Source organism: Falco cherrug, chromosome 4, assembly GCF_023634085.1.
Source record: "Falco cherrug isolate bFalChe1 chromosome 4, bFalChe1.pri, whole genome shotgun sequence".
Lineage (NCBI taxonomy): Eukaryota > Metazoa > Chordata > Aves > Falconiformes > Falconidae > Falco > Falco cherrug.
Window position 1 is genome coordinate 111218520 of NC_073700.1, and position 13421 is coordinate 111231940.

At 37.8% G+C, this 13421-nt stretch overlaps 1 protein-coding gene across 1 annotated transcript in view; it reads right to left on the bottom strand.

Moving 5' to 3' along the window:
* The window catches only part of STK31 (serine/threonine kinase 31), a 39450-nt gene that overhangs the window by 1502 nt on the left and 24527 nt on the right, over window positions 1–13421 (bottom strand). The window contains 10 exon segments of the mRNA XM_014285471.3: window positions 2662–2730; window positions 4701–4735; window positions 4738–4813; window positions 7099–7224; window positions 7582–7662; window positions 8613–8711; window positions 9708–9768; window positions 9770–9837; window positions 10355–10474; window positions 11518–11658. Of these exon segments, the coding sequence (XP_014140946.3) occupies window positions 2662–2730; window positions 4701–4735; window positions 4738–4813; window positions 7099–7224; window positions 7582–7662; window positions 8613–8711; window positions 9708–9768; window positions 9770–9837; window positions 10355–10474; window positions 11518–11658 (876 nt within the window).

The window sequence follows — 13421 nt, forward strand, 5'->3', positions numbered from 1 at the left end:
GTGTGTTCCTGAGCACTGCAGGCAGCACAGATTGCTTTCCAGTGGACTTTGGTGGCTGGTGCACGTGCATGCACACACATGCAGAATGAATTCTTAAAAACTACCACAATGATATATTGATTAGGATTTTGACAAGGTCAAAATCAAATGCTGTTTCTTTTGATCAGGGAAAGAAGTTAAAGACACTTGCTCTTACTAAAAGCTGTAAAAAGAATTGGTTCCTGCTAAGAACAATAATGGCTAAATTAATTATTTGTCCTTGTGATAAAGGCAGCTGTTTGCACTTCAGAAGATACCTGGTACAGAAGACCACAAAAGTGTAACACCCTGAAACTGGCCATTTAAACTTTGATTTGCATACTGCAGACTGTATTTGTAAAACACGCTCACAGCAGAACTGTTATGGAAAACAGAAGTAAACCAACTCCTATTTTTTATGTCCCAATAAATCTTTTCTACTTCTTTGAACGATTAAGTTTCCCTTATGCATAAGAGAAAGTTGTTTTTTTCAGTATCCAAGGTTTATTATGTATAATCCTGAATGACACACTGGGCAGACAGTTCCGTACAAGTTTTGTGGAATACATTTAAAAAACCCTAGTTAGCCCTAATGATGAATTGTGAATTACTGAATCTTCTTTCCTGTGTGTTTCATGAGATTCATTTGATTTTTAAACCCAAAGAACCCAAGCAACTATAATGAGCGATAAGAAATCCTATTTACAAGATCACCTCCCTGCTCAAATGCTGCATGTTTTACTCTTTTATTTTGCATGGTAGTGTCACACTGGAAATATTTTTTGGTAGACAGTCCTGTGCTTTATCAGTAATGGTTTCATCACTGGAGAACACTGCTGAAATGAAGTTATTAAAAGACTCTATTGTAGAGGATAACAGTTATCTAATAAAACACGATGATTTACAGTACTGTGTTATGCAGTAACAAGCTACCCTGCCTTGACACTGGAACCACTACAGCTGTGTTAGTCTGGTACTGTATTGTGACAGCTTCTTAACCTAAACCCAGTAAAAAAGGATACACCAAGCTCATAATGAACAAAACTTCAGTAATTTAGCCCCATGCTTTAATAGTTATCTCCACAAAGCAGGAAAATCATTAATATACAAGTATAACCAATAAAGAGGGATTATTTGGGTTGCCTTTTTCCCTTGACAAAACCACCCAAATTTATCTGACCAACAGCAACTCCACTGCTTTGTTTTCTACTTTTCCATTTATTTTTCTACTTTTCTGGAAGATACGAGGATTAACCTCTAACTCTTCCCTATATTCCTTAGAAAATTCTATCCATAAACTAAGACTTCACTTAAAAGCTTAAGTCACCTGCTTGCAGATTTCTAAAAAGTATAAGGCTTGATTTAGCAAGTTCCATGGCCTTCTCAAATCTAGATAAAGCATCACTTAAAGCAAGATCAACACAACAAGCATGATACGAGAAAAAACACAAGGGCAATCCTTGGGAGATGGGAGGGACACAGGACAAGAGCAAACAGTCAGTAACTAAACAGGCCGAAGGCACCCCAAAAAGTACGAAGCAGAAACTAGTCTGTGAAGGCTAATGATTTGAAAAAGGTCTATAAGCCTCCCAGTGAATTTCTTTAAACTATATATGGTGGCATGTCTTTTGTTATTCCAATTTTTATAAGGAGGAAAAGTAATCGCCTGTAGCAAACATAGAAGTTGTTGAAAGCAGGCAAGAAAAAAGGTCTTAAATCTTGGCCAGAAGGCTGAAAGCTTTTGGGAAAGAGTTACACAAGAAAATAGACCCAAAGGAAGACAAGCACTCAGGTAACTAAGGCACACAGAGAGAAGACCATAAAATTATCTGCTTATGATTAACCACCAAGAGCTAGGTAAGTCAGTAAAGGAACTATTTCAAAATTGGAGACCTAAGTTGGGAAACTCGAAGGCACACCAGTCTACTTCTTAAAGAGTCACTGAGACACTGGGCAAGGATAAGCTTCAAAAAAAGGGACTGAAAATAGGAGTTCGAGGGGAGAACAGTTGCTGGCACACAGCAGACAGATAACGATAGTCGAGAGTAGAAAGAATGAAAGCAGCAACACAAATTTGTGTCATGCAGTGTCCATGTACCTGAGGACATTTCAGAGGCATAGGAAAGTTTATGTTTCACTTAAAAAAAAAAAAAAACCACACACCAAAAAAAACCCCACCAAAGAACAGAGGGCGCAATACACTTCTACAACTACATTTAAGTAATTAAAATTGCATTTGGCTTTTTTATTAATGCTCAAGCACTGGGCAATCATTGTGTAGGAAGACAATGAACAACGTCAGCTTCCCTGAGTTCAGAAAAGATAGGCTGCTAATGCAAATACCTCCCTTGAGGCTGAATCTCAATGACTTATTCTCCAAGTCTGTAACTTGGTGTCATTCAGTCAACAGTTATCTGTGAAGAAGCTGCTCCTCCTAAGGTTGGAATGAAATATTAATAAAGCTCTGGGGTTTTCTACCTTCTCAAACATAGTTTTCTTTGTGCATATTATTTAGAATTATCCAGTCAATTAAGAACACTTTCTCCACCCAGCACTTACAAAGAAAGGTCTGACTTTAAAATAAAAAATTAAGCCACTCTAAACAAAAGCGATCTCATCTTCCTCATCTGACAATTAACATACCATGACAACCATATGCACCTCAGGTGTTCCATCTTCTTTTATGCCAAACTTCTGGTTTTGAACACAAAGCTGTAAACAAAAAGATACATAATGTATAACACTGGTGGTTCTTTTTCGCTTTACTTTAACAAAACCAAACATCAGTCAAAGAGAGTCCAGGTTTCAAGTAAAAATGGATTGTTATGGGAAAATGGCAGGTAAAGGGTTTTTTCCTGATTTCACAGTAGGTAAAATATGCAAGAGGCTCAAATTCTTCTTACACAGAAACAAGGGGAAAAAAGTAATATTAGCAAAAGCTGTTAAGAGGTCAAAAGAAACAACTTTTTAAAATATGACTCCTTGCCCAAGTCCATGCCCAAGCTGTATGTTTAATTACATAATTCTCTTTAAGAAATGTTGAGGGGTAAGCGCACTCTTAACTGACAAATGTGAACCTTTGTACCCATAAACGATGTAAAATTTCTCCAGCCTTCACTATTGCCTAGAACACTGCCTGAGTACAGCACTTTTCAAAACCCTGCCTGCAGGTTAAGCTGAAAATGCCTCTCTTCTGAACAATTACATAGATAAGAAAAGGAAGCATGCGTTTAGTCAGCACTGGGCTCTTGTGACAGAGATCAGCAGAGAACTTGGGAAACCACTGTCTCAATTTTAGAAGCGGCACTGCTGTTTAATGAGGGAGAACACAATTTCAGCTGTCCAACATGAAACTGGCAACTGTTGAATATAACACTAACACTTGAGCTAGAATTTTCCATCAAATGATCAATACAAGTCTGAGCTGGAGATTAGTTACATGTGGATTAAACTGAATTCAGCTGGCAAACTTGGATGAGGTTTCAGAAGAATGCTGATCTTGCTGCCTCCCAGATATTACCTTCAAGCAGAGCCAGACATTTATAAAACTGTCTTTTTATCTTTTTTTCACTGTGTTTTTCTTTACTCACTTTAACTTGTAAAAACCTTTCTTCTAGAACAGATGAAGATCTGAATAGTGGTACTGAAAGTGTTCTAACTAAACTGTACCATGCTAATAAATTATAAACATCTATGATATTAAGCTACAGTATAGTTCATCTATTCCAGTAGAAAAATTACTTAATTTTAAGCAACTGCTTCCTAAATTGGGAATAAAACATAATGAAGAGTGACTTTTATATGAATCAGCTTCATCTTCTCAGCACAGGTAACTGACAGTGGCTACATATATGCTTGCAGTTTACGTCTGTATTAGGAAGCGGTTTTAAAATGCTGTGGCACAGAAGGGATTACTGAAGGCATCTGATGGAACTGCCGGTGTTATCCAGGAAGATCTCCATGTACCTGGAGCTCCAACTGGTACTCAGTGAACCAGTTCCAATATAACAAGTACTCACACAAAAATCCCTGCCTGGGAAGATCAGTATTTGCTGTGTAGCTTGTGGCTTTTCAGGTCTGGGAGATTTGAAGTTTTCCCATTCAGAACACATGGCACTGACACCCTGAGCTGGAGAGGGAGAAATACAGTGCTAGAACACAAAAAGGAGATGGAAGAAATGCTTTGCAACATTCCACCTAACACAGGAAAGCTGATTGCTTCCTCCTGTAGTGGCATAACGTGCGCTAAGAAACAACACACCTATCTAAGTGTTGTTGCCAGTAACAAAACATATGACAGCCCCATCCTTGCCTTCATCCTCCCTCTCTCTTTGTATGGGTAATTCCTCAGGGGCAAGGGTAACAAAAAAAGAAGAAAAAAGGCTCACAAGGAATGAACAGGATGTGCGGTAAGAACTGACAGCCCACAGCATGAGGAACAAAAGCATAATTTTTGTTCATATTACTATGCAAATTACATTGTGTATTTTAAAGAAAAATGCAGTCGTCTGCCCATAATTGTAATGCCCATTCATTCCAAACTTTCCACTCAGTTGAAAACATGAACACTTATTTTCCCAAAAGAGTTCAAAGCAAAAGTTGGAGATAACATTTACTACTCTTTGTAAGCCTCCTACAGTTCCATAATATTACTAGAAACTCTCCCACAAGCCATAACATACCCAGAACAGAAGGCAGCCGTAAGCATACATATCAGAGGCTGTCCCATTCTCAGTTCAGGAGAAACTAAGCTTAGGGTACTGACAACCATAGTGTTTGAAGTAGCACATTGATCCTACAGGGGAAAAAACTGCACCCGTAACTTCAAGCACACTGAAGCAGATTATTTCCCTCTCCCTTTCAATGTGTCAGACAGCTTTACCAGAAAGCTCTGTGCTGAACCAGACTGAAATGTAAAATTCTCCCTCACTGATCCAAAGAAAGTGGTGTGTAAAGCAAGAAGAGATAGTCACGCATCCATCATCTGTAACTGTAACAGAAGAATAGGGATGGCAGATTTTACTCCACAATAGAACTGTTAATGCTCGTAAGGTGGTAAAGAATACAAACTGCAAAACTTCTCAAACAAACAAACAAAAAAAAAAATCACAAAAGACATTTGGCACTATTTTGGAGAACTTTAGTTCTGAAGTTCAATTCTGCCAACTTTCCTGGCTTTTCTTCTCTGCCTTTCTGTCTTTACCTGAAACTAGCTGCTTTCTCCCTCCTGGTTTCCAGCATATTTTAGGTCTGTCTACTGTCAAAATAAAAGCTATACTCTGATTTTCTATCCCCTTCCATAACAGCAGCCAGCACACAGCTATAGCCAGACTGGAGAAGAGTAGTCCCCCAACGGCCAAGAGTACTCAGTAACACATTAGTTACGAGCTCTACTCATGCATTTGTGATCATGAGGAAAATACAACCACTGAGCAGTACTGACACCCCCAGAGAGGAGACAGGGGCTGGATCCAGGCTTTGAACTTCCCCGCTCTATACACATGAACTGCTCATTTCAGCACAACCCATACCTGCAAGCAGTAGTAAAGAGAGAGACAGTCTTCCTCAGCTCTTGCAGTTTTCACAATGGCACCATCTGTACCAATTATGACCTTTCAGAAAACTCAGCTGTGAAAAATTTTTAAAGCATCTCTCTTTACCATGGCAAAAATTAACATTTATTTCAAGGGAAGCACACCTTGCTGTCCAAACATTTGACATGCTTGAGATTAACAGACAGTGTGTTTCCAAAGCAGAAATTAGGGTTCTCAACCAAACTTACTTTCATTTATGTTTATTATATTAATATAATGATGCATTATTATAATATATATTACTATTTTAAAAAATCAAATAAGCAGGACACAGACCTCTAGCATAAAAATGTTTTAGCTCTAACAACTTGAGTTTAGAATTCAAAAGGTGACTACAGAACAGATACCATTACTGGAGACTTTGCTATGTAAACACAATGAATAGTAAGAAAATAACTTGTGTTCTTAAAGAGTATTAGATTTTTTCCCCCCAAGAACAACGATGATATTTTTATTATAGAAGAGGACTAAATTAGAAGTATATATAAATACAGCTATATGTAGACAACACGTAAAATCCTGTAATTTACCAAATGCTGCAACAGATTAAAATACATAATAGAACCCCATTACCTATCAAAGAGAAAGGCAAAGACTTCACATGAGCTTGACCAGCCCTTCTTCAAACGTAAGTTCTTACTCTCACCTCTGATGATGCCAGTCAACGAACAATTACTGCAACTGCTCCATCTTTTTTGTTCCACTGTTTTGCTTAACCAGAGCCCACACCCAGTAATGGCTTTTTTCCTCTCCAAGATTAGACTGTGTCTATATACCCAAGCTGTTATTCCTAATGCCTGTAACACTACTGCATTAAACTTGGGTTTTTTTAACAAAATAAATGCATATCATTAGGTACCATCAAATAACTTCCTCTTCTACCTCACACAAAACTCAATTCCAACTGTCATAGCCTGTTCCCATATTTTGTGATTAACTCTTACAAAGTCTGTACCAGCAAAACGGGAAGCATGTCTCTTAACTTGAGATCTAAATAAGCCAAGTCAAAAGCAAGAAGAGTATTTACAACTTTGCCTGTCATAATACTACTTCCCCTGGTTTCCCCAGTTATTAGCAGACTTGTAGAGAAGAAGAGCAAGGGAAAAAACTGCAGTTCCTGAAATTTCTCAGTGAAATCATCAGGAAGACAAACCCACATCTGCAAAAACAGACAGGAGTAACAAACATGATAAAAGGTCCACCAGATACCAGAAAGAACAGACAGAGGGGAAGCACTGCTCAATACAGCAGTCCTCAAAAGAAGCGGGGAGGGGAGGGTGTAGAAAAAAAAAATATCAACATGGAAGCAATTAAGAAGAAAAACAATGCTTCATGTTCTACAGGCCCTGAGGAAAAAAATCTGCTATCAGAAAAAGGCTGTTAAACACAGGGGCATGAAAGAAACAGCAGAGTTCATTCAGAATCGGCACACTAATATGTCAAGGCTTCGTTTGCAGCACCAGCTGAAAGCCAGTGCCAACATTACCTTTAAAAGAACCTTCTGGCCCAGAATTCCTGAACACGCTAAAGGTCACTTCATGCTCAGTTCCTTCCTGGGCTTAGCATCCAAAAGGTCTCGCTCCAGGCTGCACGTCAGACGTCCACCAGAGTTCTGAAGCACATGCACATGCAGATATTCAGGGTAAGTGCATGGCATTTAACAGCTGGTAAGATTCAGTGGCTTCAGCTACCTCTCCTCTTCCTCAATCAACTTAGCAAAGCGCAGAACCAGCTGGGGTATATGAAGAAGTTACAGCATCTGTTACCAAGAGGCTGACCATGATGAGGCAGCTAATGAAATGCATTCCTTGAACATCTCCCCAAAGAGGGGGAGAAGGAAGACCATAACAAACAATAATCAGGGTATATGTCCCCCAAATGGACTGACTGTGCAGAGCGTTGTTGGTGCAGAGCCTTGATAGTGCCTGAAGCAATAACTGACAGTGCGTTCAAACACATCGCTGCTTACCATATAGTTTAGAATTCCTGCTTCTGGATAAAGAAGTGGTAACTCAGGGAACCATTTCCGTACCAAACACGTAAGCTTCTCCTAAATGAAGAAAACAAGGCTCACAGCTCCAGATCACTAGTTTTAACATATATAAATATACACTGACATTTGCAATGTATACCCAGGACATTCAAACGTACATTGACCATGACTGTACCTCTTTTAATAACATCATTCAAAGTAACGATGCCATTTGCTTTTTTTAAAAAAGGAAAAAACCACCAACACACAAAACCATACACAACATGAATACAGCAGTTCAATATGGACAGAATTTTTTAAATATCTGAGGGTGGGTAGTGTTAAGGCCCCAAGCAGTTCATGCCCTATCACAGAAAACATTTAATCTTTGCTACAAGAGGCTTTGGTAGGCCTAAACAAAAGAAAACAACTTCACTACATGTAAGTGGAGGAAGATAGAAACCAAACAGTTACACAGACCAGGCCAGCATCTCATGCATCTCCAGATCCCACGTAGCTGTAATGCTGCAATGTGTAACTATTACACATTTTACAAAACATTATACATAGTACAAACGTTACGCCTGCAGAGGTAAGGTCTACCACTGCCACAAATTCTGGTGCCCTTCAACTCACTCACAAGGCAATGGTTTCTAATTTTCCCCTCCATACAGAGGACTTGGAGAAAGGGCAATCTCCACTTCAGGATAAAAGCCTGTTTTAACCTAGTCATAAGGAAACAGTTCCCCTTCTTGCAAGAAATACAGTCTTTCTTCAGCAACTGAGCTGCACCCCCAAACTGAGGGGGGAAGGAAGAGAAGGCCTGAAGAAACTATGTTAAAATAGAAATAAAACTGATCAGCATCCATGCCTTCTCCCATAGGTTTCACCAAAAAAGAGCCATCTTAATATTCAATAGTATAAAAATCACATATTTTTTTTTTATGCAGAGCACAAGTTAAAGCAACTGAAATGAACATGTGCCTCATACAGGTTTGTTTAAGTTGCCTAAGTAGTTTAATACTTACATATTCTTCTTTTTCCTTGGATATTTCCTCAAGAACCCTATTTTGCAGATCATCAATTTCATTTTTTATTCTTATTTCAAATTCACTGTAATCGTCAGACTACGTTAGGAATAACAAAGTGTGTATTTCTTATTCTGCTATTATACTAAACAACAGTAATCTGCTATATCAGGATTAAAAAACAGCTTCCGTATCACAGTTCTGGAGTTGAACATATTCTCAAAAGCATATTTTACACAGTCTTCTTCCTGGAAACCCATGAGAATCTCTTAAATTTCTCACCGAGAAAGGCATTCCCTTTATTCATGTGGCAGACCAAATGTTCTAGATTCTTGCCTACTTGTTTCCTAAATCAAAGAGCATTTTTCTTTAATTAGCTGATGACAAATAATCATATTAGCAACATCATTCATCTACCAGCAATGCCAGGCTCCATAATTCATTCACTTTTTTCCACCCATAAGCAGGCATTTTCCTCATGTCACCTCATTATTCAAGAATCCTTTTCCCAGTGGGTTTCATTAGTGTGTCTCATTTTAAATCCTCTTGGAAGCTTACTGACCCTTTACAATGCTTACAGACACACACATGCAGGTTCATTTTTTCCTTAAGCATCATCAGAATAATTAACATGTAATCAAACAAACAGCACTGAAATTGGGATAACATTTACATTCCTTGGACTTCTGTGGGGTAGTGGGGAACCCTGAAAATGAGAACAGCCACTGACTTCTACCACCGAAGAGGAAGAACATGCACTGTCAACAAAGTAAAAATGTAACCGCACAACCAGCACAGTGAAGAGCTGGACAAAATTGCTTGTGCTGTGAACAGCTACCATCACCAGAGGGATTTCGTTAAAAGCACAGTGCCATGACTGGGGACTCAAACCGAAAAGTGGCTGACTTTTTTCTTTTTTTTTTTTTAAGCCATTCAAGTTTGGTCTCAGGGGCCTGTAACACTTCCACAGTTAATTGAGGTCAGAAAACACAATGTGTTCTACATAGTTACCACTTACTTGAAATAGACCAATTTAATGTTTCTAAAGCAATTTGAAAACCAGACAAAAACAACAACAGTGTAACATTTTCATACTTTCTCAAAATTGTTCTTTTCAACCAGCTTCCACCTTAACTGGGCCTTTAAGCTTTTCAATTTTATTAATTGATAATAAGTTGTTAATATCAGGTTTTCTATTCAACCATTCCTCAGCCTGTTTTTTGAACTAAGAGGAAAAGAAAAATGAAAGAAAGAAAGAAAGAAAAAAAATCGCAAAGTGTTCAAGCATTCAATTTTAATATGCTTTAGCCCAATGCATTAGAAAACCTGCCTGAAGCCTATTTGAATTCAGCTTTTCAGGGTCTTTCCCCACAGAAGAGGGTTTTTATTGTATTTAATTTTAATTACATTAACAACCTTCTGGAAAACAAACATTCTAACTTAAAGTTCAATCCCTTAACTTAAAGTTACATACTGATATGTAATGAATCTAGAGATTCCAGATTGCACCACTTTACTTTTTAAAAAAGTATCTTCACAAAGTAACTGAAATGAAGCATTGGCTGAGGTAACGTACAACTGCAATTCTCAAACTTTAACGCAACCAATCTCTCATCACCAATATGCTCTCAGAATTTCATGATAAAAAGATAAAAAGACATTTTTCAAAAACAAGTTATGTCAGAAAGGGTTACTAGTATATATCAGTGTAACAGAAATAAATAAGGAAGACATAAACTCACCTCAACACTGGCCAAGTGTCTGTTCTGTATGACAGTGATCGTACTTTGCTCCTGACAAACTTTATGTATAATTTCATTGTAAGCACTCCTAATTATTCCCTTCTCTGCTTCATCATGCTCCTGGATTGAATTACACAGAGGGAGATTAAAGATTGAGAGTCATTCTTCATTTATACACACCAACGTTTAAGATGTAAAACCTTTACTGAGAAATTCCCTTGTTAATGGGGAAAAAAATCATTTATCAGATTTTTTCTCTCTCTCTTCTTATAAATATTCTAAAAGTTAGCAAGTCTAAGAGTTCATCTAATAGTTTCAATAGAGTAAAACTGACTGGCACTTCTATGCAGACGTCCAATTTCATATTCCACATGTTATGAAAGAGTTTTTTTAAGGATAGCACAGTTAAATAGATATGAACCATTAAAGCATGCAACTGTTCTTCCAAATAAGAATCATTGGTTCTATCACAGAGAGCAGTTACAAGCAGACTAAACTACTGGTTTATTGTTAGTATGATGCTACATCAATGGACAGGTTCAACTTTTGCTGACATGACCATTCTCTGTCTGCAATGAGAGTCCCTGCTGTGCTGCCAATTCAAGTACCTCAGAGTTAGCAAACGAGAATGGAGAAAATGCTTATCAGAAAAGGTAAACAACAGGGTAAAAGTCTAACATAAGCATAGAAAAAAATTACAAGTAAGGCAAGAACACTTGTCCCAGGCAAAACGAAAGTGATGAAAAACTATTCCTCTCTTAAGACTGGAAAAATTAAATTTATCCATATCACTTCATCCAGAGAAGCAATCCCATTATTTTAAACCGAAACTTACTTTCTATCACCTGTATTTTCAACACAAGCACCAAAACTCAATACAGCTGAAAGAAAGCTTCTCTGCACACAGAGAGGGAAGAACCAGTTTTCCCAGTATTTCTTAGTTAAGCCAGCCATACATACGGCTAAGTTCCTGTAATGCAAAGCCGCCCTCTGCCTGTTGCCTAGAAAACACCTCTTTTCTCTGGGGAGCAACCCGAGTGACTTCCTATCATACTTCCACAAAAAAAGACGCTGCCTTACTGTAGTGCATGAACTCACCCCATACATTAAGAAAAGCTTTAAACTGAAATCAAAGATGTACAACATAAATAGAAGTCATGAACACAGAAAGCATGAATAGAACTTATATTTAAGTTGGCATCCAGTTCCCCACAAAGAGCCAACTCAACCTTTTTGAGCATGTCATCCACATTGCCTATCACCTCCTCTAAATCTGAAGATGCTTCTGACATCAGGTCAAAACACTCAGCAGGGGTGGGGAGAAAAAGAAATCAGCCTTGATTATAATACTTGATAGTATTTTAAGTAATAACTACTTATTTATTGAAAGTAACTTGTTAGGGAGCAGACAGCAAAACCAAGCAAGAAATACAAAGACTTAGCACTACTGGAAATCTAATCAGGATTTGCGCCAGATCTCACCTTTAACTGCCTTACATTTGAGTGATACAATGATTTCCAGAACTGTTAAGATGCACCAGGCAAGAAGGAAGTTGATTCTTACTTTAGTTGATTTTATTTTCCTAATCTCATTTTGATTTTTACCAAAAATGAAACACTGGAAGAATCCAAATCCCATGAGTTTCATGTCAAAAATCAATGTGTGCTGCCCACACAGTCATACACAAGATGCTCAATACAGCAATTTCACTACCAATTGGACTTCCCACTCCTATATAGTATGACACAAAGGCAATCCTAGGATCTAAGTATTTTATTGCCTTAACCTTAAAGGAACTAAGAAGTTTAATAGTGCAAGTTCCAACAATATGTTGCTCCCCAAAGCCTGGAGTTGCATGCTAGAGAGAAGCCATCCAGTCTCTGAAAACTTTCTTGTATGTTATTGACCCATTTCCTTTTGTAAATTCTGAACAATCCTACCCGAGATTAATTTGGATTCAGAAAGAAAAGGAGTATCTATTTGAAATAATGGGAAGGGAAACACTTCAAAGAAACATTTTCTCTACACAATTGCTCACACTTCTGTTTTTTTTTTTAAAAAAGGAGGTAAAAGTTAAGTTGCAATAGAATAATTGCATATCAAAAGCTGAAATCATTAAGACAGATAACTGAAAATTTCTTCCTAGGTATATATTTTATATATATATATATTTTTTTTATATTTTTATATATATATATATAATACCTACTCGTATTTTACCAACCCATGCCAAAAGTCTGTACATTTCCTGTGTCTCTGAACTGTTTGCAGAAAAGTTCTAATTTGAAACAGGTAAACCAAAATTCACCACTACACTAACAACTTTAGTCACTTTCATACATGCAGAATAGCACTCTGAATTGCACCCAGCAATCACAGAAACCCACCTGCAGGTTTGTTTACCTCCTCTAATAAATGACATGATTATAAATAACTGCAAGTAATTATATTCATTAACATTGTACCGCACATGACATGCAACAAGTCTACACTGCTGCTGAACAGCATTTATTGTCAGGTCAAAGAACACTCTTATTCTTAACCCTGTCTGGCCACAGTGCTCTGGGCACAATGAAATGCAAGGGCAGAAAACCTATTCACTATGAAAAGGCACATCCCTTATGGATTATGTACAATTCACATGAGCAGGAAGATTATGCTGACACAAACCGAGAAAATTCACACACAAGTGCAACAAGAAGGAGACCAAGGAAGCTGGGCCTGCAGGAATGGAGAGAGAGCAGGTTACAGTCTTTCCAGGAAGATTAGGAGTCCTAAACTGATCAAGAACATGGATATTAAGCATGGAAACAGGAAAGCTGCAAAGTTACCTCCCTACTTTGCGCTTTCTTTACAAGCGGAACTTGACGGTAATCCACTTCCATCATCCATTTCTTTAAGACAGATAACATACTCAACTTCAATGCTCCAAACCCCCTACAACTCGGACTGAGAGAGACAGACCATCAGAATGGTATTCCAGAAATACTGCAGGACATTGCAAATAGAAGTGGATGCTTTATTTGCATAAATTCTCCACACTCAGCATTTCAATGAGGAAAAAAA